Genomic DNA, 24,654 nt, shown 5'->3' with positions numbered 1-24,654 from the left:
AGCTATTGTTTGCTTTTTATTAATCCGTTTGGATGCTGCTGCCGCACGAAGAAGAAGATCCTCTGGTCAGCAGGGCGTGAGGTCTACGGACCTGCTGTCTCCTGTAACTCTTTCACCTGTAAAAAAGAAAAAAGTTAATCAATTGCCCTCAGAAAATCCCCACCACAATGCTTTGCGGTTTTATTCGCATGGGTGTGGCGACGCAGCAGAGATAAGCACGGGGAGTGTCGGAGGCCTCTCGATCTTGGTCAAGCCTCTTTATCGCCGAGGATAATTCTCTCTGCAGTCAAAGCCGCGGCTCTCCCACTTACGTTCGAGTGAACAAGAGTCCGAATGCGAACGCGTGTCTTTGATATTCGAGAGCGACCACTCTGGTCTGCGTGAGATCAGTGAGGCGGAGATGTGCATTAGCAGAATTAAAACTTTTAAAAGAAGCAGGTCACGAGGCGATTGAACTTACAGTGCCATCTGCAGCTCCATAAATATGGGCTTTACGTGAAATGTGTTATGATACAAAAAAAGTCGGTCAGAGATCGTTCACATTCATTTTATTTGCTTAGTTTAATTGATTTTTAAAACATATTTTTGTTATTTTGTGCTGGAGATTGTAGGTAAACTAACTGAAAACGAAAGGCACTTGCAGCAAACATGCGTGCGTGTTTGCAGGAGGCATGTTTCAAGCGTCTCTCTGCTGGAAAACCTCTGACTCCAAGATATGAATCATCTCCTCAGAATCTTATGAAGCGTCTTAATCATCCAGCATTTTGAATTCAGGTGTCATGAGGCAGGAGAGTATTTTAAACATGCAGGTTAGTGGGTGACAGAGATCAAACACATTTTTAAATGTTCCACGTCAAACCACACAGATCAGGCATAATTTACTGATCAGTTAGCACTGATTTTTTTTTTCTTTTTCATTTATTGTGATTCCTGCTGAAGGGTGGAATGTACTGGGCAGAAAGCAAACTTTTTGTCCTCAGAGGAAAGAAAAAGTGGTTTACCAAGGTGTTTGAGAAATGTTGACAAGGTGCAAAGATGCACTATGCTACGAAGGCAAAGTGATGCTAAGGCATTTTATTGCTTCTCAAAGGGATTTCGCAGTTCATATAACATTGGTTATTTTATACCTCTGCAACTTAACTAGAATTGACTCAGCGTGAAACTGAAATAAAAAAAAGAATCATATGAAACAGTTGTGTTTCACTCAGAAAGCTCTCGCTCTTGATGATAATTGTCACAGTGAAAACTGAGCCTTCATGTCAGGAAACTGTCCTTAGAATAATTAGCTTCAGCAGCAATGACAACAGCAAATACTCAGAATGTAGCTGGAATATTTTTTGTTGTTAGATAATATATTTTGTACAAGTGAAAACGTTATAAAATATTATTTTAGCAGGGCTTGTTGGATGCTTACATCTACCATAAGTAAAAGAAGCAGACGTCTGAATATCTCTGATTCAGATCAGAGAACAGAACAGAGAGGTAAGAAATGTCTGGGGAGCGCTCCAGACATCAGACATCAGCCCTGCAGAAAGCATTTAAAACGAATGTTTTAGTCAGCTTATGGCTCAAAAAAGGGAAAATATATTTGGAATATAAAACCATGCAGAGGCATATCGTTCCAGTCAAGGTAGTCGGGACGGGCAGGACTGTTCATAATTTAAAATGTTTGCTGCAAATCTTTTTCTTTTTTTTCTTTTTTTTTTATAGAAGGTAAAACATTTCCCATGAATGTTATTAGTGTAATTGTGTGTTCTATGCATTATTTGCATCTCTCCAATGTACTGTTTTTTCAATATTAATTCTCTCATATATTTCACTTTGTCATTACAGTGCAATTATAGATCCACTTTGTTATTTATTTTAGCTTTTTCTCTCCTTGTCATTGTTCTCTTTCTTCTTTTCTTTTGTCTGCTCTTCTCTGCTCATCTCCTCTCTTCTCTCCGGTGTAAACCAAGCCTTGCATCCAGCTTTCCCATTTTATTCGTGCAACACAAACACGAGCCCACACATTTGCAAGCAGACAGTCTGACGTCACACAGTCACTTAAAACCTCTGCTCTCCACTCCACTTTGTTTCACTTCATTTCCCTCCAAAAGCCTGCGTGTCAACAAAGGGTGGAAAGAAGTGCACCAAAACCCAGAGCTTCCAGACTTTGTGTCACACATCAGCAGCACTCGGCATTTATTATTGAATCACAGACAAACCTCCTGATTATAAGAGTTAAAATGAATTAAGGCTCTTTTTTTTGTTCTACATATATTTATTGGTTTTAATGCTGTTCTTCAGACATTTTCTAGATGTTTTTCTTTTTTTTTTTTTCAGAAAGCTGGACCTGAAGAGCCTCAGAGAGTGTGCAGCAGGCGATAGTTTGCATGTAACCACTGCGGTGGCTGCCTTGGCCGTCACTCAGATGCTCATCTAGCCGTGATGGAGAGAGAAGCGACTCTGAAAATGGAAAAGGCTTCAGTCCCCTGATTCAGCCTTTAAGCTGCTTTAGAGGATTGCTGGGTATTTTTTCTCTGGCTCCCTCTAAAATAGACAGCTGATACTGGCTGAACCAGAACAGGAGAGGGCAGGAAGCTCTGAGAGCTCAGTGCGTGGTTGCAGACTCAGAGAAGAAAGCGTCCAAGCTGCTTTGTCTTGGCTTTATTATCTGCTCCACGGAGACATATGACAAGAGGGGCTGCTGCCCCCACTGGGGAGGCTAATTGGGCATCTGTCCTCAGCTGATTAGAGACTTTGTTTGGGTCAATCCAAACATTTCACTGAATCAGAATTTTCTGTTTTGCAGTGGCATTCTCGGCGCATATCCAACAATACCGAAGAGGACTGGAAAAGTGGATGGCATTAATGTTTTAGTCTTGCAGCAAACAGGACGGAAACTGTTTTCTGCTTTGCTGAATTCCTCATGAATACTTTCATACCTTCTACAAGTTAAGCTAATAGTGAGAAGCAGCAACTTAAGAACGCAGTAAGCTTGGTTCCAGCGAGGCTGGAGAAGCTAAACCAAAAGCAAAATAAGAAATTATGGTATGATTTTTTGATGCAGTGCAGACATGTTTAAAAAACATCAATTCAAGAGGTTAACTGTATGTGCTTAAGGTTGGCTCCATCTAATAAATGACTTTGGGATATCTTATGTTCATTCTAAAGTGTATGGGAATAAGATATGGGACAAATTAGCTTCACTGCAGTTTAGGTTTTCATATCTTTGTTTGTTTGTTTTTGTTTTATCAATTAATCTATTTTTTTTTCCATCCCTGGAGGCCCTAGGACTTAAAAGGAAATTCGCAGGAAAAAAAACTATAATCTTGTGCCGTACATATTTTGTCTTTGAGCTCTGTTTTTATGTACATTGTCATATATGAAGAAACAAATAATTTTATGTGATTGTTTATTTAGTCTTTACTTCAGTTCAGCATTTTATATTTGACGTTTTGTCCTTTGGTTGAAATATGGGGTGCCGTTTTGTCTGGCAAAAATGTTACGAAATCTGTCCAATAGCGCCGGTCAGTGGACGTTTGACATTAATGCACTTTCGTATTTCACTTCTGCCTTTGAGCACAGGGTGGCGCTATTTGGAACGACATCACTCGCCGGAGAGTTGCGAATGACAGCGGGAAAAGCCGAAGCGAAGCCCCGGAAGCTTCGTCGTTACTGGTCACTGTCAGCCTGTTGTTTGAGCGATGTGCTCAATCTGCCGATGCTCCACTGTGTTGGCTGCGGGTTTAATATAAATGGAAATAGAAATATACCGATAAGGAGTTCCTCGCGTATGAGGTAAAGTCGGCAAAGGTATGTAATTCAGCTGACAGTGTTGAGGTATTTGCATACACAGCTAGCACGCTATCGTTTGTTAGCTTCTTTCAGCGGCTAGTTAGCCAGCGAGATCCTCAGCCAGCTCGGTGTGATGAGGGATATTGGGGCAGATGGAGACGTCTGGGCTTATCGCGTCTGAGAGAGCTCTTTCAGTTGTTATTAAAACTAACAGGAAGGAAAAAAAAAAGCAAATTCTGCGTATGACTTATTGAACATTACTCATACCTTTGCCACACCGACATCAGATGATATGACTGAAGGTGGTGATTAGGGAGCTCAGGTTAACTGGCTTCTTGGTTTATTATTACAAAGGTTATTTTGACTGACAATGAAAAAATAAGGAGGGAATTAGACCAAACCTTTAGCAGCAACAGGGTCTGTAAAACTTGAGCACAGTATTTGGGAGGGAAAAAAAAATAACAAATGCAGTGTCACCTTATTACGAAAAATGATGGGCGTGTTTCCTGAGTAGTTGGCAAATCCTACATGACATCCAGAGAGGAAGTCAGACTTCTGTAAATAGTGGTGATCTAAAATGAAAGCTTGAGCTGACTTCTTCAGTACAACGTTTAATAATGGTGTAGTTTATGGTGCTTTCTTTCTAAGATTTACTGACATATTTAGAAGTATTTAGTAAAAAAAAAAATGCTGACAGATATACGATGGTGTTGAGCTTCAACTAGTATTTTTACAGTAAATCTTCAACTTTTTGAAGGCATTTGCTCTGCAATGACACATTTTCCATTCTCTGGTCTTTTCAGGTCTCAGCCAACATTCCCATCTCTGCACATGAGCTTCTTCCTTAATGGTGCTCAGCACACCACAGCATGTTGTTGTAAAGCTCAGTAATATCAGGTATGTTGAAATTGACATTCTCACATTTCTTAGAACTACCCTAGCTCTTTTTGACTTATTTAAAAGGTGGGGAACTTGCATTCCTTACTCTAAGTGTGGCTTAGAAAAATGAAAACATGGGGAGAGATATGAGACAGTCAGAAAGAAAAAGATTAAGTTCTTCGTAACAAATTCTGGCTTTGGTCTCACCTGTTGATTTAAATTTTTACCTTTCCGGTTTTTCTTAAGGACATACAATAACAAAGAAAAGTTGCTGCAGGTGAATCCTTCCTTCATGAAGGAAGTATTGTTTTTAAATTGATGGTGTTACAAGTATCCTCATTTTACACTTGAGCAAAATGTGTTTATTTTAGCAAAAATCAAAAAGAATATTATATCACGGTAAATTCTATTTGTGTATGAGTTTAAAGAAATTGTGAATTATGATTTTTCACTGTTTGAATTACTGATTATCAATGAGAAATCAGGAAACTCGCTAATTTAATTGGTGCATCTTCAATACCTTAATATTTGATTTCTTGACGTGACTCTTAAAAATCAGCCTCCGTTTGTATCAGAATTAAGGGAATTTTATTTGGGCAATAGTCTCTGGAAAATGGGTTTTTATTTGTTTCTTGGACCTTTTTTTTTGCATGTAGTTGGATTAAGTTAAGCTATCAATATATGATTACATTCAATTTATTTATAAAATATAAATTTACAGCAAATGTAACCTCAAGGGATTGGACAAGACAAACAAATCCAATGCACGATCCATTCCTAAAGGCGTCTCTGTCACAGACATTTCAGTTCAACTCTGGTTCTATAAAAGTGCAGTAAAAATCGCTTTATGATGCCAGATGATAAGCAGTTCTCTAAAAAAAAAAAAAACAGCTGCTTCTCCTGAGCAAGCAAATGGTAACAGTGGAAAATAACAACTCCCTTTTAACAGGAAGAAACCTCCAGCAGAATAAATCGCAATTATAATTGTTGTTTTTTCCATGTGGGCTGCTGTTTAATGAAAATATGCTATAGACGTATTGGATGTGCTGACATCAGCGATCTATTTTGTAAGGTAGTCTTGGCCAGATTGCTGGTTTTGAAAAGAAAATATGAGGGAGACAAATATGTTTTTCCGCGAGTCCAGTCAGCTGGACAGTCATTTAGTGGGACTTTAATCGATCCTTCTTGACTTCACTTCAAGAAAATCAATGCTGTTGTACTGCTAAAAGTATCTTCTGATTCATATGTGGACAGTAAGAAGGAATTTACTGTAGTTTGTCGACTGGCCATTTTTTTTTTTCTCTATTACTTATTTATAAGCAAAAAACTAATCTCGTTTTGTTTTCCGTTTCCTTTTTCCAAACATCTAGAGGCCTGTCTGCCCCTCTTAAAACAAGCCTGGAGCAAAAGCTGATACGTGCTGCTGGGGAGTCAACGTTTCGGCATAAAATATGCGTCCCACATTAGTTACACAACTGAAAAGAAAACTCAGCGAAACAGCTGTTGAAAAATCCTTCAATACTCATTCCTGTTGTTCCTCATTCAACAGGAATATATAAGTTATAATATATATATATATATATATGTCACAGGTTATTTTAAAACAAAGGGTGGGGTCTGATGCAGTAAAACTGGTCTCACTAAGAGAACACCCACAGTCAGGTGTTAGGGAAACAGGACAAAAACCTTTCCATTTTGCAGAGGGAGTGAGTGGACGACAAGAGAAGCAAATATCTGCAAGGCTGCTAGCTAAACGTTGACAGCTCAGCACCAGCCGTGTCACTGGAGATGTCTCATTTACTTTAGAGAAATGAGCCACATTTTGCTTCAGAGCAGCTGAATGCACCAGTTCACCAAACTAGAAGTTGTTTACAACTTAAACTAGTTTTTTTCTACCACAACTTCGGGCAGTTATCTAAATGATCTCTAATAAAAAAAAGCAGGCCAAAATTTACATGCATGTTACATTTCCCCTGAAATTTGGTGGTTAGCTAATTCAGAAAAAGAAGTTGTACTATTTTAATGATGATTTCCACTGCTCCTGTTTTCTGCTAGTGCGCATAATTTTACAGACTATTACATTTGGGTAATTTTAAGTTTAAGATGTAACTTTTTTTGCAGGCTCCTTATTCTTTTTTTTTTTTAATTGGAGAACGATAAAACATTTCTTTCCTGTTGTTTTTGACATAAATGCTAGTTTTGCACAGATCCCAAAACAATATGCAGCTCATATCTCCATTTAGTTCCTAAAAACATCAACAAATACAAACATCTTCAGTTGAGTTGTGCAGATCGGTTTCCCTTTGTGTTTAAGATGATGTCAGACTTTTAAAACCTGAGCCTAGTTTTACTGCCGTGTCTAAAAATATTGACGGTTCTACTATGATTTCAAACCCTTTACTGCTTCCCAGACATGTCCTCATATTTTTGATGAAGAGTGAAATTAAAACAATGGAAAATTGGAATCAATATCAGTGTATGTGGCAGCAGCTGCTGTGTGTTTTGACAGTTAGAAAGGAGAAAGATGTGCCAACCTGTTCTGAATTTTGGGATTGGTTTATTTATTTATTACTAATATTAAAAAAAACAGTCTTTATTTGGTCTTCATCCTCTCCAGTTGTGGCACATGCTTGTGTGGATAAAATATTTACAAAATCGATTGATCCAACTTGACTGTTGCTGAAGCATTGCAGTTTAAAGGAGATGTGAGAGTCATGAATCTGTTAAAGGAACATTAAATGTTCTTTTCTTTTTTATTTTGTAGAAATTAATAATGTTGGGGTTTTTTCCCCCTATGTTGTTACAGTTTGAGTTTTGATGATGTTTTGACACAGACAGGTGGATGCTTTTAGAAATGACCTCTAAGTAAATTGCATTTCAGGTTTCCTCTTTTACTCTAGAAAAACCTGAAACTCTGTTTTATTCAGTTCTATGGGTCAATAACAATCAGGCCTGGCAGCAGCTTATTATTAGCCCATATGAACTGCAGCCTTTGGATCAGTTTTCCAAAGAGACATGGGTAGCCATTGATTGATTTTGAAGCTGTGGACTTTGTCTTCCTGTTTCTGCTGAATGTTACCCGCCGACCTTGGCCTGAAAACAAAAGTTAAAAGCTTTGGTGACTCAGGCTTCTGGCAGGCGGAGCTGCAAGGCAAACTGAGAGGAAGTGACCATATTTTAAGCATTTCCTAAAGGTGTAAAATAAAATGACTTCAGTCCATTTCTAAAGACGACTTTCACTTAAGTAGTTTCATCTCTTGTTTTAATTACTTCCTTCATGTCAGTAGTTTGTCAAAATGAAGCCAGAAGACTAAAGTCAGTTTTTGTTTCTTCCACAGGGCACGATGCAGTCTTCAAACCACCGACTACGAGACATGGAGCAGCACCACCCGCTGCTGGCCGCCGGCGCAGACGTAGAGGCGGGCAGCCTGGGAGCCGGGGTGATGGTCGGAGGTCCAAACGCAGGGCACTCAGCTGGGAACCGCACGGTCTGGTTCATTCAGGACAGCTGCGGCATGGTGTGCGCCACCATGACCTGGTTTCTGGTCCTGTACGCAGAGTTTGTGGTGAACTTTGTCATGCTTCTGCCTGCCAAGAACTTCTGGTACTCTCTGCTGAACGGGGCCACCTTCAACTCGCTGGCTGTGCTCGCGCTGGCGTCACACCTGCGCACCATGTTGACTGACCCAGTAAGGACTGTCACACTCAGTACAGTGGGAAGATATTAGAAGTATTAAACACTTGGATGCAAAGTGGAGCAAAGAAAGGAGTTTCAAATAGCGTATTACTGCACATGCAAAGGAAGGTATATACATTTATTCTGGTTTTTGCAGTCAGAGAAGAGTTTAAGTTACAGCTCCCGGTACAGAGCCAGTCACTTGCTCGTATAATGTGGGACACCGAGCTGGGAGTAGTTTGCAGTAGGATGTTCTGTGCATAGACTCTGGAGAGCAGCTCCTTTAACCAAGACTGCGTATCAGGGCTTCAATGTAATTCAACATCAGAGTTCACATCTTCACCTCTCTGATAAAAGAGAAGTTTTCACTTCATGAGTTTTTAACATTTCCCAGTCAGTTTATAGTATGTGTCAGGGACCAGAGAGAAAAGATGAGTTTATAAACAAGAGTTAAATTTAACAATTGAAGTTACAAAGGAGTTCAGACCTCAAGGGGCCTGGGAATCTTTAGACACTTTCAGCTGCTTTAGTCAGAGGGATATGATCTGATATATGGGTAGCCAGGAAACAAATGCTGACATTAGACTTGTTCTCTTTAAGTTGCACCAGTTTTAATAGAGACATAAAATCACAACGTAATTTAATAAAATGATGCATCAACTGAAGTCAGTTGCCTTGCTGCCTTTGCCACATTTTAGGGTGCAGTTCCTAAGGGGAATGCAACCAAGGAGTACATGGAGAGCCTGCAGCTGAAGCCTGGAGAAGTCATCTACAAGTGTCCGAAGTGTTGCAGCATCAAACCTGAAAGAGCACACCACTGCAGGTGTGTGACAAAAGCTGTTTATCCTTTCTTCTGCCTAGCAATGGGATGTTTTGAAGCATTAATGCTTAAAAAGCACTCACTTGTGTTTGACAGCACTCAAACTGCAGCAGATTTTCAGTGTGGTCAACAGTTTTTTTACAGACAGCAAATTTAAAAATTTAAAATAAGCTTTCACCTGCATCAGTTAGTCTCTGAACTAGTGCTACTCACACATACAAACTGTTTCGTATGTTGAAATTAAAATTGCTTAACCCAGCTAACTCAACATCATGGATATTTATTAAAGCTTGTTTGTGAATATATTCCTGTTTTCTCAAGCTAACCTGTGTGTCCTCCCTGCAGCATTTGTAAACGATGCATCCGGAAGATGGATCATCACTGTCCCTGGGTCAATAACTGCGTGGGAGAAAAGAATCAGAGATTCTTCGTTCTTTTTACTGTAAGTACACAGACGTTAAGGAAGGAAGTGGCAAGTCTTGCAAGAGGGTGCGACACAGATCGCCAGCTCTTTTGAAATGTTATCACTGCTGTAGCAAAGTGTGCATGTCGCTTGTTTTGATTCTTAATTCCTAAATATGATTAGGTTGTTTGAAATTGTCTGAGCTTATAACATTTATGACACTATGCTTATTTTGTGGAGGCAGAACCTCCCTTTGATCAGCTGAAGTTCAGAGCTCTGAGCTGTAGTGAAGAGCAGGAGCAGACCTACATTAAATGTGCACTCGCTGCCATCTGGGACTCCCTTGATAAGATCAGCACTTTTTATGGCTTCCCACCCTGACTGGATTATTCTGAAGACAGAAAAATAAAGCTGCCATATATGGCTGAGTGTTGCAGCTCCCCCTGCCATCCACACCTTCATTGACTGAAAATGAAGCTATAAAACATTAACTTTTGTGTGAATTGTCTTATTTTTTCATGTAGAAATTTCATGTTTCTGTTTCTTTGTCCACTGTTTTTGCTCCACAGATGTACATAGCCTTGATTTCCGCCCATGCTCTGGGGCTCAGTGGGATGCACTTCTTCACATGTATTAAGGTGCAGTGGAACGGTAAGAACTCGCAAGATAAGTTTGCGTTAAAAGACGTTTCAAAATGTGAAGGGAATTTAGAATTGCATCTTAAAATGCACAAGTGGAGATGCAGAGATCAGAGGAAATAAAGGGATTTCTCCTTCTTCTGCTCAGAGATCACCAGAATTGTTTCTCACAACCCTCATTCACTTGCTATTGCTCTTTATGCTTCACTGTGGTCTGCAGGAATGAATCAGCTCATTTTTTCGTATTAATTCAAATTACACTGCGTCTCTTGGCTGTGAAGAAATTGCTGTTCTTTTGCTTTGTAAACAATCTCTGCAGCCGACAAGATTGCTGAATGAGTTTTTCTACATCTGTCAGTAGATTACCAGCTCCCACTGCTTTATGAGGTGGAACCTCAACACTGTGTCTTCTATTCAGATATACACAGCCTGCAAAAAATATTTCAGTCACTCCTCTACACTGTACAAACCTCTGATTTGTTCTTTTTTTTTTGTCCTGTTCAGAATGCAGTGACTTCTCACCGGGGGTGTCGGTCTTGTTGCTGATCTTCCTCTGTCTTGAAGCCATCCTCTTCCTCACTTTTACAGCTGTGATGTTCGGCACACAGATTCACTCCATCTGCAATGATGAGACGGTCAGTATTCACGCAAACTCCGTCACCGTTTGCTGCTCTGGGTTTAGATTTGTGATTTCCAAGCTGGGTAGGCGTAAAGCTGGAAGGTTGACCAAACTATTAGTATGTTATGCACATATGCATAATTACACAGACTGATAAGAAGTCTGGATGAAACTTTAATTACATATATTGCACTTGCCTTTTGTAAGTCTTTTTGTAAAATTTGTGATCTAGAATAATAAATAAAGTTGGTTAATAGTAGCTGTTTGGCGTAAAAAGTTGCAGTAGCGTCTGTGCTAAACTGGTGCACACACATACAAAACAAGCTTTGTTTTTAGGTTCTCAAGTCAGAATGACTGATTTCAATTCATATTTATTATTCAGATGCAGGTAAACAGGTATAAATAAATGAACTGAACATCTAGATGGGTAAAAGATAAGTATGTCAGGTTTCTGTTACGCTAATGAGGTTCTGTTATGGGGAACAGAAATGTTAGAAATTCACTTGAGATCATTTATTCACAATTTATTCGCGATCTGACTCTTTCTGAACTGATTTCCATGTCTTCCAGGAGATTGAACGTCTTAAGAACGAGAAGCCAACATGGGAGCGTCACATGAGGTGGGACGGAATGAAGTCTGTTTTTGGGGGTCCGCCGTCCCTTCTGTGGTGCAACCCATTCACGGGCCTGCGTCTGCGCCGTCTGTTGGTGGTGACCCAGGGTCGCCGCGGTGGCTCCGAGTTCTCCGTCTGACAAGCTGGGCAGTGATGGAGCTCACACACGTTGGCTGCCTAAAGCTGGATTTCTTGTTAGCCCGCCTGGCGGGGGCTCAGATGGACCGTTTCATCCAGAGAGCGCGCCTATGGAGGGGGGTGAAGCACAGGCTGCTACAGCAGGACCCTGGAGCATCACAACTCTTGACTCCCACCGGCTGTTTAACACCCAACACTATTTGTGTTGCTCTGCACTAGTGTTCCCAATAATCGGGCTGTTAGTCCTTTTCGCTTTGTTTGTGTGGATTTTGGAAAAGCACGAACAGAACTCGAGATTTTTATTCCTCACAACGAAAAGTAATGTTGGATACGCGAATATGTGATTTATAGCAAGCATCTTCGTCATAAGGGATGTGAACGGAGTTAGGTTTTATCGTCTCTGGAAGAAGGCAACAGGATCTCAAGGGGAGAAATGCTCAGTACTCATCTGGAGTCAGACATGGGAACCACAGTCCAGGAAATGCACTACATTGTTTAAAACAGCCTGGTGTGTAGAGCACAACGAACAGCAGTGATTGAACTGTGTGCTCCAACATGCATGTACCAGTCAGTCAGCCTGGAAGTGGCTGTCTTTTAAAGAAACAGGCCATGGTGAACCCAAGCCTTATTTTTAGTCAAGAGGACCAAATGGCTTTTCTCCTCAAGTCGTCCTCTTTGTCTTGTAGTTCTTCTCTGAGCTGAATTTTTCTGTTTTTTTTTTTTTGTTGTTTTGTTTTGTGCTTACGGGAGCCTGTAAAAAATATTCCATCTTTGAGTGACTGCTGACGCCTTATCACCACGACCACTCCTCTCCAGCTAACCGTGACGACTCACAGGAGATGACTACTGCTGGTCTGGGTCCACGTTTGGATTAGAAAGTCATTTTCCATGTCTATAGATTTGCAATTCATCCCTGCCTACATGCTGCTTAATGTCTCTGGAGCGTTTCTGAAACAAATGGTCAGATCACTGACATGCCTCCCTGTATTTTCATTACAAAATAATTCAGGCACTGGATTGAATGTTACCGAGTCTGAATTGTTTTCCTTTTTGTGTATCTTTTTTTTTTTTTTTTCGTTGTGCTGTGAACTGGAGGAGACTTTTCTGTGTGGTAGGATTATACAAGAACACGATAATGAGATTATGTTGCATTCAAACACTGAAACAACCACTCAAGCTGTTCAAGACGGAGCCAAGTCTGAGACATGGCTGCTTTGCATGCTGCTTGGCAACTGTGTGGTGCTTTTTTTGTTAAACGGTTCTTCTGAAAAACTAGCACAACATTATCGGGCGACAAAACCCAGCTTTTTTTTTTTTTATTTCATTACACAATCTTTAATGGTGAACCATAACTTGAGGAGCTCAACAGATTCTTTCAATGCCTTTTTTTTCCCCCACTCTACAAATTTAAAGCCCTGCGATATCAGTCGGCAGAGCAGGAGTGTATCATAGCACTAAAGCTGTTAAAATGATCTATCGTGTTTGTGAAGACGCCCACCTTCACATTACCCTGTGGCAGGAGTGATCAGCCTGTACGCACTTGAGGCCAATGCTTCCTGAATTTATAGTTAAATATTGTCTAAAAAGATGGTGGTGCTCAAGTATTGTCAAATTAAATATTTTAAGTCTCATATCTTTAGTTGTTATTATATACTGCTGTCTGTTCTCATCTGTGGTAGTCAGGAAAGAAAAATCTCACCCGTTTACATATTAAAACCTCTGAGGACATAATGATTTTATTTTATTTTTTATGTTTTTAGGAAAACGCTGTCATAAGAATGTAAAAGCTACCTACGTTAGGCGAAGGGGACAGAACACTGAGCACACAGTGACATCAGGGGACTTTCCAAATACTGGCCTCTTGTTTCTCCGTTTATTTAGCTGCTCTGTAGGACGATCACAGCATAATGTTGGTATACTACTTGTTTATATTCAGAACTGTTCAAACAGCATGCTTAGTAAAAATTAATACAGCAAAAAAAAAGTGTAGATTGGTAGAGATTTGAGAAAGAATCAGGAAATATGCTGTATTATTTGATGGGTCCACAAATAATGCTAATCAAGCAGCAATCGTTGCAAAATGACATTCAGTAACGAAAAGGTACTGTGTCACTAATCAACACAAAGTGTTAGAAGCTGTAGAGGCCAGTCAGGGCTATCAGCTAATCAAGAGTTAACATATTAACATATGGCAGAGTTATTCATGCTCGGATAATTCTGTGTGATTTAATTTTAAAAGAGATCTTTGTGTGTTACTTGACTGTGGATGGTGGTCGAACGTAGTGAAAACCCATCTGTACAACACTATGCTCTCAAAGAGGGTTTTCCACCAAGGTCGCAGGTTAAAGTTGAAACTGATGTTTTTTTAAATGCAGAGACTTGTTGTCATGTACAGTAGCAGGATGGATGTTTTAATACATATTTATAGTTCCACCATAAACAGTTATGGGAGATTGGGTTCTCTGGCTAGAGGGAATATGTCTTCAAGAACAAAAATCATTCAGCTTTATAAACAAAGTATAAAAGTAATTATTAATAACAATATAAACTGAATGTTGAGTTTTATTTTTATTTAAATTGTGTCAAATTTTTTTTGTCATCCTTAATGCCATTTTTTTCCATAATAAACTTGAATAAAATAACTTGTGCTCTGGACTGTGTTTAAAAAAAAATGAAAAGGAAAAGTGATTACTTATAGGGGATGCACAGATATGAAAATTGGGCCGATATTACTCTTGTCGAGGCCAATAACTTATGTTTACCAATATAGTATATATTTAGCTACACTTTTGACACTGAAAGTGACCGAGCACACCACCTACATTATTTTTCTGCTTTGGTTAACACCTCATAATCCTGTTCTGCGTCATTATCACAGATGATCAAATTCCACATGGTCAACTTCCTCCCCCTTCTTAAACGCAAAAGGAGCAAGAAGATGGAAATAAACAATAGTGTAAGCTCAATTTTACTTATCGGATGAATAAGTAGAAATAGACATTAGCTAATACAGATATGTCGTGCCTCTCCCGTGGGTACCACACTCACTGGTTTATTTCAAAAAAAAAAAAAAAAAAACACAATTCTGTGTGTCAAGTAGTCATTTGATTTAGATTTTCTTGAAAACAGTGAAACTGGTTTTGTTTGGGAATTAAATAAAAGTGAATAAACTGAAATGTAACTGCTTCTAAATAGGGATTGCAAGCATTGAGAAAATCAGAATATTTAACTACATTACAAATAATAAAAATAACTGGAAAACTCCTTTTTTTATTTTTCATTTGAACATGTTTTCTTTCAGTCACTTTAAGACATTTTACAAAATCACTAAGCATGACAGCGTGATGGCTGGTCACACAAATAACATACAACATGGCTTGTACATTTTTGTAAAAATAATTGAATAAGAATAATATATATAGAATTTTAACAGCTGTATATTTAATTAATAAAATAATCCATTCAGCGCACTTCCGTGTCAAGGGCGTGTCAAAAATGGAGGTAGTTATTCGCAGCAGTTCACATAACGCTCGGAGGAGGCAGTATAGCGCCGGAGATCACTTTACCAACCACCATTAAACCGGAAGAAGAAGAGAAGTGAAGCGCGAACATGGCGGCAAACAAAAGTGTAAACATCGGTCAAGTAAAAGTGGAGGAGGTTGTTAACCGCTGGCTGGTGGAATATTACTTTTCTCTGACGGTGGAGTTCTTCAAGAACCAGCAGTATGCGGATTTTTGTGCTATTAGAGACATGCTGGACAGTAAGCACTTCTATTCTAAACTAGCTTTAACTTGCCTAGCTTCTCATGTCTGTCTGTAGTAACTTTAGCGTCAACAAAGTGAAACTACTGGTTGTCTATTAACTATACCAAATGTTTATTATGTTTGCGCTTAATGTTGTAGGACAGTTTCACATTCTCTAGCGTTGCAGACTGAAATGTAAACCTACTGTATTCATATTCTAGATTCAGCAAGCACCTAGCAAGAAGAGCGACATGAAACAACTGGGAAGTTTATGTGAAATACTTGTTTTATTTTGTGTTGCTTTTAACTAGACTCCTGCTATTGCAGACTTTTATTTCAGGAATATTATTTATTCCTTGTGTTTGTAAATTCCCAAATAATAATCCCTGCCACACAAGGTGTTAAGCCAACTCGTTTATTTCAGCAGTGAAATATGTATTAAATTACATTTAATACGTTACCATTTAGCCAAATTTGTGAACTTTATCCTTTATGTGATAATAATATGAAACTGCTTCATAATTTGCATCAAATGAACCTTAAATTAATTGGAAAAATCTTGAAGAGTAAAGGAAGGATTATGGATGTGGATTACTGAGTGTATAATTTCTGATCTCCTTAGAAGTCCTTGAACGTCCCATTGAAAGTGTTGATGACATGCCCTTGAAGATCAGAGTGTTGCAGTTCCTGTCTCGCATAAACGAAGGAGAAAAACTTGGTGAGTTCATTTTTCCATGTTATTAACACAAATGCATTTCTTTTAAGTGAAATGTTAAGAATAACTTGTGATATTCTCATAGTTTTGCGTATGTTGGTTTAGTCAATGCACTGGCAAAATGCCAGTAATAATAATATAATAATGAGATATTACTTGATCTTGTCTTTCATTTGGTTCCATTCATCCCACTGTCAGTCCTGCTGTTATGGTAACCAAGCCTTGCAGTTATTGTTAATTCTGTCCCTCAGATGTGTGTTTTGAACCCGATCAGTCCAAAACTCCGCTGGAATCGGCCCTAAACTTGCTGGAAAGTATGAAGGCAAATTTCCAAATTCCTCAAGCTGATTTCGACTATGTATCCACATTACTTAAAGAGATGGTAGGTGATTTATTCACGTTTTTATATATATAAACTTGTTACTGTTCTGGTTTTGATACTTTTTTAACTCAAAGACACAAAACATCCTTCTTTGCAAAGTCGGAGGCTACATCAGTTGTAATTGATAAGTCCGGCAAATCATCCGACCTCAGATTTAACCAGCAGTAGCAATTCTACGTATTGTAGTAGATAATTACTACTGCATATTGTTGATGAAGAAATGTGCTGATCATTTCTCTAATTAAAAACATGGAGATATCCTGAAAAGGCAGTTTTGATCTAGCAATTTTTTTATTTTTTAGATCCTGGTGATTTTCATAAAGAATGGGGTATTTGATAAGGCAAAAGCTGCACTCACTCTGTACTTCCCCAGTCCAGGGAATGAAAAGGTAAGTCCACCCAATCAATCTTTAACATGTTCCCATTCTGCAGCTTCTAAACTAATATCGTAGATTATATAGTGTTTCTGCAATTCAAACGAAGGAATTGTGAACTGTCATTCAGCTCCCCTGGGTTGGAATATTTCTTGACATAACATAACATGTGGTTGAGGAACTAAATATTAGTTCAGTGATTGATGGGAAGCAGTAAATCCGCAAGCATTTTTTCAGTTCATTCAGTAAATCTCTGAGATAGTAGAGAAAGCATGATTTTCCTGACTATTTGTGAACAGACAATCGTTACCTTCCTTGACTACAAATTTAAGCAGTTTCCTTGCTTGTCAACATCTGATTCTCCACAGAGAGCCACATTAATGAATCTCATCTGTCAGAAGAGTAACAAACACAAAGTCATCAACCAGATCAACTTCCCACAGTTTAGGAAGGAGATGCTGTGTTTTTGCCAGAAGCTCTGCCCTTTTACTGTCCCTTTTCTTCACAAGGTTTGCACACTGACAATTGAGTTTCAGACACCGCCTCTTGGACTTTTTGTTTTGAAGATGGTAATATAAATATATGTGTGCTTAACAGGCTGCATTGAGCCTTGTTGAGTCACGAATTGAAGTTGAACGTGATGGAGCAGTGAGGAGCGACGAGCAGGAGGAAGCCAGTCCGTCATACAGCCCACAAGTAAACAGCTTTCAGTTCAGATCAAGGTAAGGAAAGTTTCAACTGCTTTTATGTTCTGAAATCTTTCTAATGACCTCTTTTGATTTTATTATTATTTATGCAGTGTTTATCTTGCCAGAGTTACTACACTTTTAAAAGACTTTAACCATATGGAATTTAATTTGACTAATGACATTAGTGTCACACCTTTCCAGTGACTGGAAAGGTGTGACACTAATGTCACACTGGAAAGGTGTGACTTTCCACCTTTCCAGGTCACACCTTTCCAGTGACTGGAAAGGTGTGACATTGATGTTATCTATATTTTATATAAATTTTATTCCATATCTTATTGTCAACATGATAAAAATCTAAGTTTCTAAAAGCAACTTTTTTGTGTTTTTTAGATAAAAGGCATACCTCAAATTTGTGCATTCATCTGTCCTTTCATTTGCTTTTGTCTATCTATTCTATTATCCATCCATCCATCCATCCATCCATCCATCCATCCATCCATCCATCCATCTATTTTTCTTTTCATCCAACTGTTTGTGCATTCTAATGTCTGAGTTTTGCCATTTCCATATTTAGTAACTATCTGCTCTCTAAATTTGAGATTCTATTAGATTTCAGAACTTTTTTGGGAATCCTGTTGTGTGGTTTTAAAACTTCAGTCATTTTTTTTTTTTTCTTTTTTTTTTTGGTTCTCTCCCACACCTTTCAGAAGGTCTATATTCATCCAGAAGAGCAAACTCGAAGTAGCCTACAAAGCCCTGGCTCAGTGCTTGGAAGAAAAAACATTTTCTGACTTGGAGCAAGAAGTGGAGGAAGAATCTCAGAAAAGAGTGTGCCTCAGCCTGGAGAGACGCACTGATTCTGTTAGAGGCGCCACTCAGAACTCAGAGCAAGAAGCCCTGTTTCAGAGAAAGTCAGTCAGCCCTATGGAAGCTTCCCCAGCTGACCAGATGACACAGACGGGCGGAGGGCGCCAAGCAGCAGCAGGGTCACTCTCAAAGACTCTCTACACGGTGGCCCGGTTTGTGGTCGAGCCGGACAGCCAGCCGAGCTCACAGTGCACAACAGCTACTGAGGAGCTGGAGGTCGAGACGAGGACAACGGACTCTCCACAGATGCCGTCCCCATCAAATCAAGAGCTGAGCACCCTGCAGTTCTCAAATTCAGAAAGAGAACATTCGAGGCCCAGGAGAAAGCTTCCCAGGCGCGGCAGCAATACAGAGAGCAGGTTAGCTTACCTCCATCTTCCTCTGTTAGTTGCTGCTTTTACATTTTATCCCAACATGTCTGCTTTCTCTTCTTTCTTTAAGAACTGTATGTGGATTAAAAAAACATATGTTTTTCAGAGCTTCAACTAGTTTCATCGAATGCTCATCAGACAGTGAAGGGGAATCCCCACCGAGTGGGAAAAAAGAACTGGAGCAGCCGAATGAATCATCCAGCAAGTACGTCCAAGTGTAGTGTCGCCTCACACTGACCTGGCTTCAGGGAGTCCCAAAGATTTAGCAATTTTTCAGTTTGCAGTATTAGTCAGAGTAACATCTGAGTAAATTAAAATATCACTGAAAAGTTTTTACATTTCAGTCATTCGAATACAGAACTGAAAATCATGTATATTACAGATTTATTACACACACAATATTTAGCAAATGCTTATTTCTGATCATTTTGATGATCATAGCTTATATATTATGAAATCCTATCATTGAGTTTTCTGTAAAATCATTAAATGAAATCAAGTCAAAAATTTTATTGCACGGTACTGAAAAAATGTATGGTCTGAACACTCACTGTCACCCTCTACAATTTCCAATAAGAAGCGTTTATTAAGATTCCAACGTTAGTTTTGAACTAAATCACTGCATGAGTTCAATCTACTCATTGTCTGGCTGATGTCATCTGTTAAATAGACGAATATTTTCACTCTTGTTATGCTAAAAACATTGATTTACTTCCATGGCAGACAAGCCGACAGATCCAGAGAAGCGTCAGAAATCAAGGACGAGCAACAGGCGCACACAGACGTCTCCAAAAGTCCAAAGAAGCGACCGCTCAAATGGATATCCAAGAGTTCTAAAGCATGGTGAGAGGAATCACGTTATACATATGTTTAATGTAGTGTAAAATCTGAGTTGACTCAGGTCTGTGTGGGGAAACCTTTACTTCATCTTAACCAGTGACCCGAGCAGTGGAGAGCATGTTTGTATGTCAGACTCTTCGTTGGACACGTCGGCTGATGTGTCCCCTCCTGACGCTGTCCCTCAGAAGAGCTCCACTCCTCACAAAGATGGTCAAAGCAAGATTCCCATCAAATCGCTTTGGTTAGTGAAGCAGAGATAATCAGCTGCTGTCAGTTAATGAACATAAATGTGTCTTCATCCTTATCTGAAAGTGTAAAATCACCACATTGACTCTTTTTTTTGTATTTATATAAGAATTGATATATTATAAACTGTTATACGTTAATCAATGTCCTCTGCCATGTCGTCGTTTAATCCTGCATGTTTTTATTATGGGAAGTTTTTTGCTTTGCCAGTAAGAGGAAAAACTCAATTTCTTAAAAGCTTCTTCGTCTTTACAGGAGAGGACACAAAAATATAACGGAGGAAAAGGAGACATGGATCGATGAGGACTCCCTTTTCCCCTCCATAAAGAAAAGAGGTAATACTTCCTCAGCTATCAGAATCTAATCGATGCTAATCTGACTGTGAAAATCTAACAATATAAGCATTATTTATGTTTTCTACTACAGGATCAGGATCAAATGAAAGCACCATCTCAAATTCAGGAAACAGAAGGGTAAGCAATACGTTAAATAAAACAGTCAACTGAAAAGAATCGGTGCTAACTTAGGTTTTCGGTGTAGAAGTTCTTGCCCCTTTAACAGGTTTTTTTTTTTTCACTTTTCATTTCTTTTGCACATTTAAATGTTTGAACAAAATTTAAGACAAAAAAAGCTATTTAAACCAATGAGACAGGAAATAAATCCTGTCTCCCAAGCTCTTTTAATTTAAGTATTAAAAGTGATTAACTCAGCATTTCTGTTTAGTTCTACTAGTTACACACACTACTGCCAGATTCTCAAGAAATCAGCTCAAAAGAACCTGCTTGGCAATATGAAGCAGGTTTCTTTTGATGCCTTCAGTAAAGGAAATTGAAGATTGGACATAATGGCCTGGAGAAATAATCAAAACATTTTTTTTTGCTCAATTTTTAAATTAAACTGATTAATCATGTTTGGAACTTGTACTTTGTTTTGTTTTTATTTAGTGTTATAATGATCCAACTTGACTGGGTTTGATAAAAGTGACCGTTCTTCCTAACAGGTCACTTTTAACTACCAAAAACATGGACCCTTTTCTTTGGCAGTTGTTTTTTCCCCCCACCAGGATGTTTCACATCTATATATGCGGATAAAATGCTCCATAAATCAGAACAGTGCCAAGTATCTAATACGCTTCTCGTATCCTTCGGTAAAGTAACGTTTATTAGTTGGATCAAGGCAAATCCACCGATACTTTTGTGCTCAAAGGCCTTTTTAGGTAAACTGAACATCCTTGTGATTTTGTTGTCAGAGGCTTGGCGATACTCAGATTAAGCATTTAATCTGGAACTTAATTCCAGAAGCATACTTCTTAATTTAGATTAAAAGGTTTCAGCTTTTCAAAGCAGTACAAACCTGACCATCTTTTATTGTTTCAACTGTTGCAGAGGTGGACCGAGAGCGAAACGGAGAACTTAATTCAAGGGGTCAAGAAGTTTGGCGAGGGGAACTGGAGTAAGATAAAGGCGTACTACTCCTTTAATGAGCGCACCAACGTCAACATCAAAGACAGGTGGCGGACATTGAAGAATAAAAAAGTGGTTTAATTTCATTTTGTAAGATTTTCTTTTTTTTTTAATTCAAAGTTCAGTCCAGAAACTGTTAAGTTTGAATCATTTGTTTCCGTTTAGAAGTTTTTTTTTTTAACGAGCTGTAAAAAAAAAAAAAGAAAAAACTGGATTAATTTGTCTATTTCTTGCTAAAGGAGTCATCCATGCTTAAGCAGTCTTACTTTAAAGGACTTTTGGAAAAGAATGGCACAGATTACAGCCCTGTGCTTTAAAGCATCTTGGTTTTCACAGGTAATAAATGACCAACAAATACATAAAAAGGCCAGTGTTTTTATTACGCCTGCATTAAACTTGTGATTGGTAAAGATATGAGGTCCCTGGTTCATGCAAAAATCCCCAGTTTATCATGGATAAAATAAAAGCGTAATCATAAAACCCCAATCACTGCAAGAGTAGGATAATTGGTTTATTAAGAGAAAAACATTTAGAGGGAAAAAAAACAGCACCACCACCTTCGATTTGGTGATTTTTTTTAAAGGAATCCATAAAAGACTCCACATATTCCAGGTTTGCAATATAAAAATAACTCAATAGAAACATATCGGCGTTGTGGGACTGCAGAAAAATATTCTCCAGATGTTGTGGATCCCACAGCAAGAAGAAGGCGACGCTCTCATCCCGCCAAGTCACAGTGAAATGTCACGTGGGCAAAACGAGGGGCTGTGACCTCTAGCTGTTCTGGACCCACATTTCTAAATGAGAAAATGAAAAACTGTCCATCCAGATGCAGGGAGTTTATGTCAGCGTGTCCTCGCTCCTGATGAACTCCCCCACGTCGGCCTGGTGGAACACAACGATGGACATGGGATCTACTCGCCGACATTCCTGTGTGGACTTGGCTGCTACTCCAAAACCCTGACAATAAAAGCAGGGAACATTCAAAGCTTTAGGTGAAGCAAGAACTTGGATACATTGTCTAATTTAAGTGAAAATCCCTCTGCTTCTAGGACAGTTTATGTTTAGTATGTCAGAAATTATTCTTAACCATTGAAAATTGTGAGAGTGGGGGTAAATTTTAAATCATGCTAAATGCTCTCTGGAGCAGCTGTTTTTCAAACATGGAAAAACGGCAGCTCTCTGCAGCTGGTTTGCAGCAAGTCATGGTTAAAACAAATGAGCTCAGAAATGACCTGCACTCAGCTCTGTTACCAGCTCCAGGGCCACATTTATAGCTAAGCAAAATTGTTTATACCCTAGCCAGATTTAGCTTTAAAATAATATTTTAATTTGATCATCATGTTCCTTCTGACTGAAATCAATGTTGTAATCTTGGAGTGACTATCCAGAGTTTTGACTTGAACTGGGAAGGGAGTTAAAGATTAGGCTAATGGCAATGAGGTCTTGTAATCTACCTCATTTCCTATCACAAACAAGCTTCTTTGTTGAAAACAGACTAAATCTGTTTGGCCAAAAGTATACAACCCCAATTAAGTTTACTGACATCATGAAAATAGAAAACTACACCAAGGTTTTCAGCAATATAAGATAGTTGGATAAGTATTTTTATCTTGGGCAACATTGGAGGTTTCGGCATGCCAGCGATTCTTCCCTCTCTTGGAAGATGCCTCTGTCATTTCCAGCAGGAAACAACTTCTTGCTTAAAAATAACTTCAGATGTAGCAGTATAACTTTGCAAAGGTAGTTTTTAAAAATGTTATTTTTCAGCAGCTATTGACAAGTGCCAAACTTCAGAGTGAGTTGCTATTGTTGCTTCTGTTACATCATCAATTAACAAGTGTGAACTAATCCTATTGAACGCCTTGCAATCCTCTGAACGGCACTGACTTTTCTAGTCCTTCTAGAATAGGCTGAACTTTAATTGTTCAAAGAATGCTGCCACAGAATGAGGCGGACTTTTTAAAGTCACCTTATGGTAACCCAACTGAGCCTTTCCAGTCAAAATACTTTTGAAAAACAGGGTCCACATTCAAGTATTTTAAATGCAAAACAGTGGGAGTCAGAAATAAACTTACCAAAGGTACATCAGCCATGGAGTAAACCACAACTCCTTGATACTGCATCGTGTTTTCAGTAATTCTACCGAGGCCAGACTTCAGCACATGGTTCCCGTACAAGAAAGACTGCTCTGCTCCAGGTTTCACCCACACCTTGAACTGAGGACATGATAGTTTCAGATCATGTACGTCTGCTTTCAATTTTAACCAGTGTTGTCTCTGTTTTATCTCTACTCCAACTGGCATGGGAAGGAATCGTGCAGAGCATACACACCTTTGCATAGGGAGCCAGGAAGTCCAGAGCTGTGATGTGCAGGCGGAACTTCTTGGTCTTTGTGAATTTTCCAAAGCATGTTCCCACCGAAATAAGTTTGTCTCTGGAAAAGTTTGTGGTCAACTTGAGAATTTTCTCGCTGTGGACAGAGAAAGTAGTTTTCTATAAGATTCTCAGTTAACCAATGGCAAAGCTTTTAAGGGAGAGATGAGGAAAAGAATGCTGTTATCAGGAAAAAGAACATTTAAGCCAGAAAAGCACTTTGTTACACATAAGACAAAATAGAAAAATGGTATTCATTCGATATTTAAGTCAGCTCAAAGACTGACCAAATGAACATGATCAGAGTTTCAAAAAGATACAAATTTAACAACCATAATAGACAAGATCAGAAGATTTTGTCTTATTTAGCTGTGATAAAAGCTTTTTTACATTGTATGTATGGTGAAGAAAGTTGTTCTAGATGGTCATTTACAGTTATTTACAAAATGTATAAGTATATTAAATAATTTTTAATTAATGGCTTTTTAAATGAATGAGAAATGATTCTCTGATATTGAGAACTCCTTGGAGGAAGTACTTCCGTATATGTGAAAAACAGGTTTTGAACAATTTGAAACATGCCATCACAAAATACGTGAACAGCATGGAGCTCCATGTGCTAATGAAATAATTATATATTTGTATTAACCAATAATTACCTCATGTAGTATACACGGTCTTGATGTAGCCTGAAGCAATAGGTGCCATCGGGTCGGTCAACGAGAAGCTTAATGTTTTCCCCTATGCTTTTTGGGAAAGACATACACTGATCACATGAATGCTAACATGCAAGCTAATACATATTATTGAAAGTTGCTCCCTTCCGGGCCAATAAAGATCATTTTAAGCTCACTTACTACTTTGATAGCTTCTCAAACATCGTTTTTGTCTCCTCCTCAGTTAACGGTCTCATTTTAGGATGTAAAGCCGTCTTTTTTAGCTGGGAATATGTGGTTTTTAGTCCGTAGAGGGGTAAAAACGTGGGTACCAGCGGAAGTAGTCACACTTTAAAGCGGA

At 38.7% G+C, this 24,654-nt stretch overlaps 3 protein-coding genes across 3 annotated transcripts; 2 read left to right on the top strand and 1 right to left on the bottom strand.

The window, feature by feature from the left end:
* The first annotated feature begins 3,594 nt into the window (after nucleotides 1-3,594).
* zdhhc7 (zDHHC palmitoyltransferase 7) lies at nucleotides 3,595-14,209 on the top strand. The gene is made up of 8 exons (XM_014991284.2): nucleotides 3,595-3,798; nucleotides 4,584-4,677; nucleotides 7,998-8,348; nucleotides 9,034-9,158; nucleotides 9,501-9,597; nucleotides 10,128-10,209; nucleotides 10,701-10,831; nucleotides 11,386-14,209. Exons 3-8 carry the CDS (start codon nucleotides 8,004-8,006, stop codon nucleotides 11,566-11,568), a joined length of 963 nt encoding a protein of 320 aa, XP_014846770.1. The 5' UTR covers nucleotides 3,595-3,798; nucleotides 4,584-4,677; nucleotides 7,998-8,003; the 3' UTR covers nucleotides 11,569-14,209.
* A 927-nt stretch (nucleotides 14,210-15,136) lies between these two features.
* terf2 (telomeric repeat binding factor 2) lies at nucleotides 15,137-21,626 on the top strand. The gene is made up of 13 exons (XM_014991286.2): nucleotides 15,137-15,328; nucleotides 15,934-16,029; nucleotides 16,278-16,408; nucleotides 16,711-16,797; nucleotides 17,151-17,291; nucleotides 17,380-17,504; nucleotides 18,182-18,700; nucleotides 18,819-18,917; nucleotides 19,436-19,555; nucleotides 19,650-19,793; nucleotides 20,054-20,133; nucleotides 20,225-20,271; nucleotides 21,184-21,626. Exons 1-13 carry the CDS (start codon nucleotides 15,178-15,180, stop codon nucleotides 21,340-21,342), a joined length of 1,899 nt encoding a protein of 632 aa, XP_014846772.2. The 5' UTR covers nucleotides 15,137-15,177; the 3' UTR covers nucleotides 21,343-21,626.
* Nucleotides 21,627-21,751: 125 nt separating this feature from the next.
* nip7 (NIP7 nucleolar pre-rRNA processing protein) lies at nucleotides 21,752-24,654 on the bottom strand. Its single transcript, XM_014991287.2, has 5 exons — nucleotides 24,495-24,654; nucleotides 24,297-24,383; nucleotides 23,596-23,734; nucleotides 23,340-23,480; nucleotides 21,752-22,221 (listed from the first exon to the last, which is right to left on the bottom strand). The coding sequence occupies exons 1-5, from the start codon at nucleotides 24,548-24,550 to the stop codon at nucleotides 22,102-22,104; spliced, it is 543 nt and encodes a 180-aa protein (XP_014846773.1). The 5' UTR covers nucleotides 24,551-24,654; the 3' UTR covers nucleotides 21,752-22,101.

Source organism: Poecilia mexicana, unplaced genomic scaffold (assembly GCF_051168715.1).
Source record: "Poecilia mexicana isolate PSO_F unplaced genomic scaffold, ASM5116871v1 scaffold_3, whole genome shotgun sequence".
NCBI lineage: Eukaryota > Metazoa > Chordata > Actinopteri > Cyprinodontiformes > Poeciliidae > Poecilia > Poecilia mexicana.
The sequence above is the reverse complement of the archived record's forward strand: the minus strand, read 5'-3'. Positions and strand labels throughout refer to the sequence as shown.

What these genes read in the sequence shown, in the direction of transcription:
- zdhhc7 (XM_014991284.2), top strand. Translation starts at nt 8,004, where the DNA reads ATGCAGTCTTCAAACCACCGACTACGAGACATGGAGCAGCACCACCCG. An exon ending in TATTAAGGTGCAGTGGAACG is followed by an intron (nt 10,210 to 10,700) that starts GTAAGAACTCGC and finishes TGTCCTGTTCAG; the next exon opens with AATGCAGTGACTTCTCACCG. An exon ending in CCATCTGCAATGATGAGACG is followed by an intron (nt 10,832 to 11,385) that starts GTCAGTATTCAC and finishes CATGTCTTCCAG; the next exon opens with GAGATTGAACGTCTTAAGAA.
- terf2 (XM_014991286.2), top strand. Translation starts at nt 15,178, where the DNA reads ATGGCGGCAAACAAAAGTGTAAACATCGGTCAAGTAAAAGTGGAGGAG. An exon ending in AGCTTTCAGTTCAGATCAAG is followed by an intron (nt 17,505 to 18,181) that starts GTAAGGAAAGTT and finishes CACACCTTTCAG; the next exon opens with AAGGTCTATATTCATCCAGA. An exon ending in CCGAATGAATCATCCAGCAA is followed by an intron (nt 18,918 to 19,435) that starts GTACGTCCAAGT and finishes CTTCCATGGCAG; the next exon opens with ACAAGCCGACAGATCCAGAG.
- nip7 (XM_014991287.2), bottom strand. Translation starts at nt 24,550, where the DNA reads ATGAGACCGTTAACTGAGGAGGAGACAAAAACGATGTTTGAGAAGCTA. An exon ending in TTTGAGAAGCTATCAAAGTA is followed by an intron (nt 24,384 to 24,494) that starts GTAAGTGAGCTT and finishes TTTCCCAAAAAG; the next exon opens with CATAGGGGAAAACATTAAGC. An exon ending in GACCGTGTATACTACATGAG is followed by an intron (nt 23,735 to 24,296) that starts GTAATTATTGGT and finishes CTCTGTCCACAG; the next exon opens with CGAGAAAATTCTCAAGTTGA.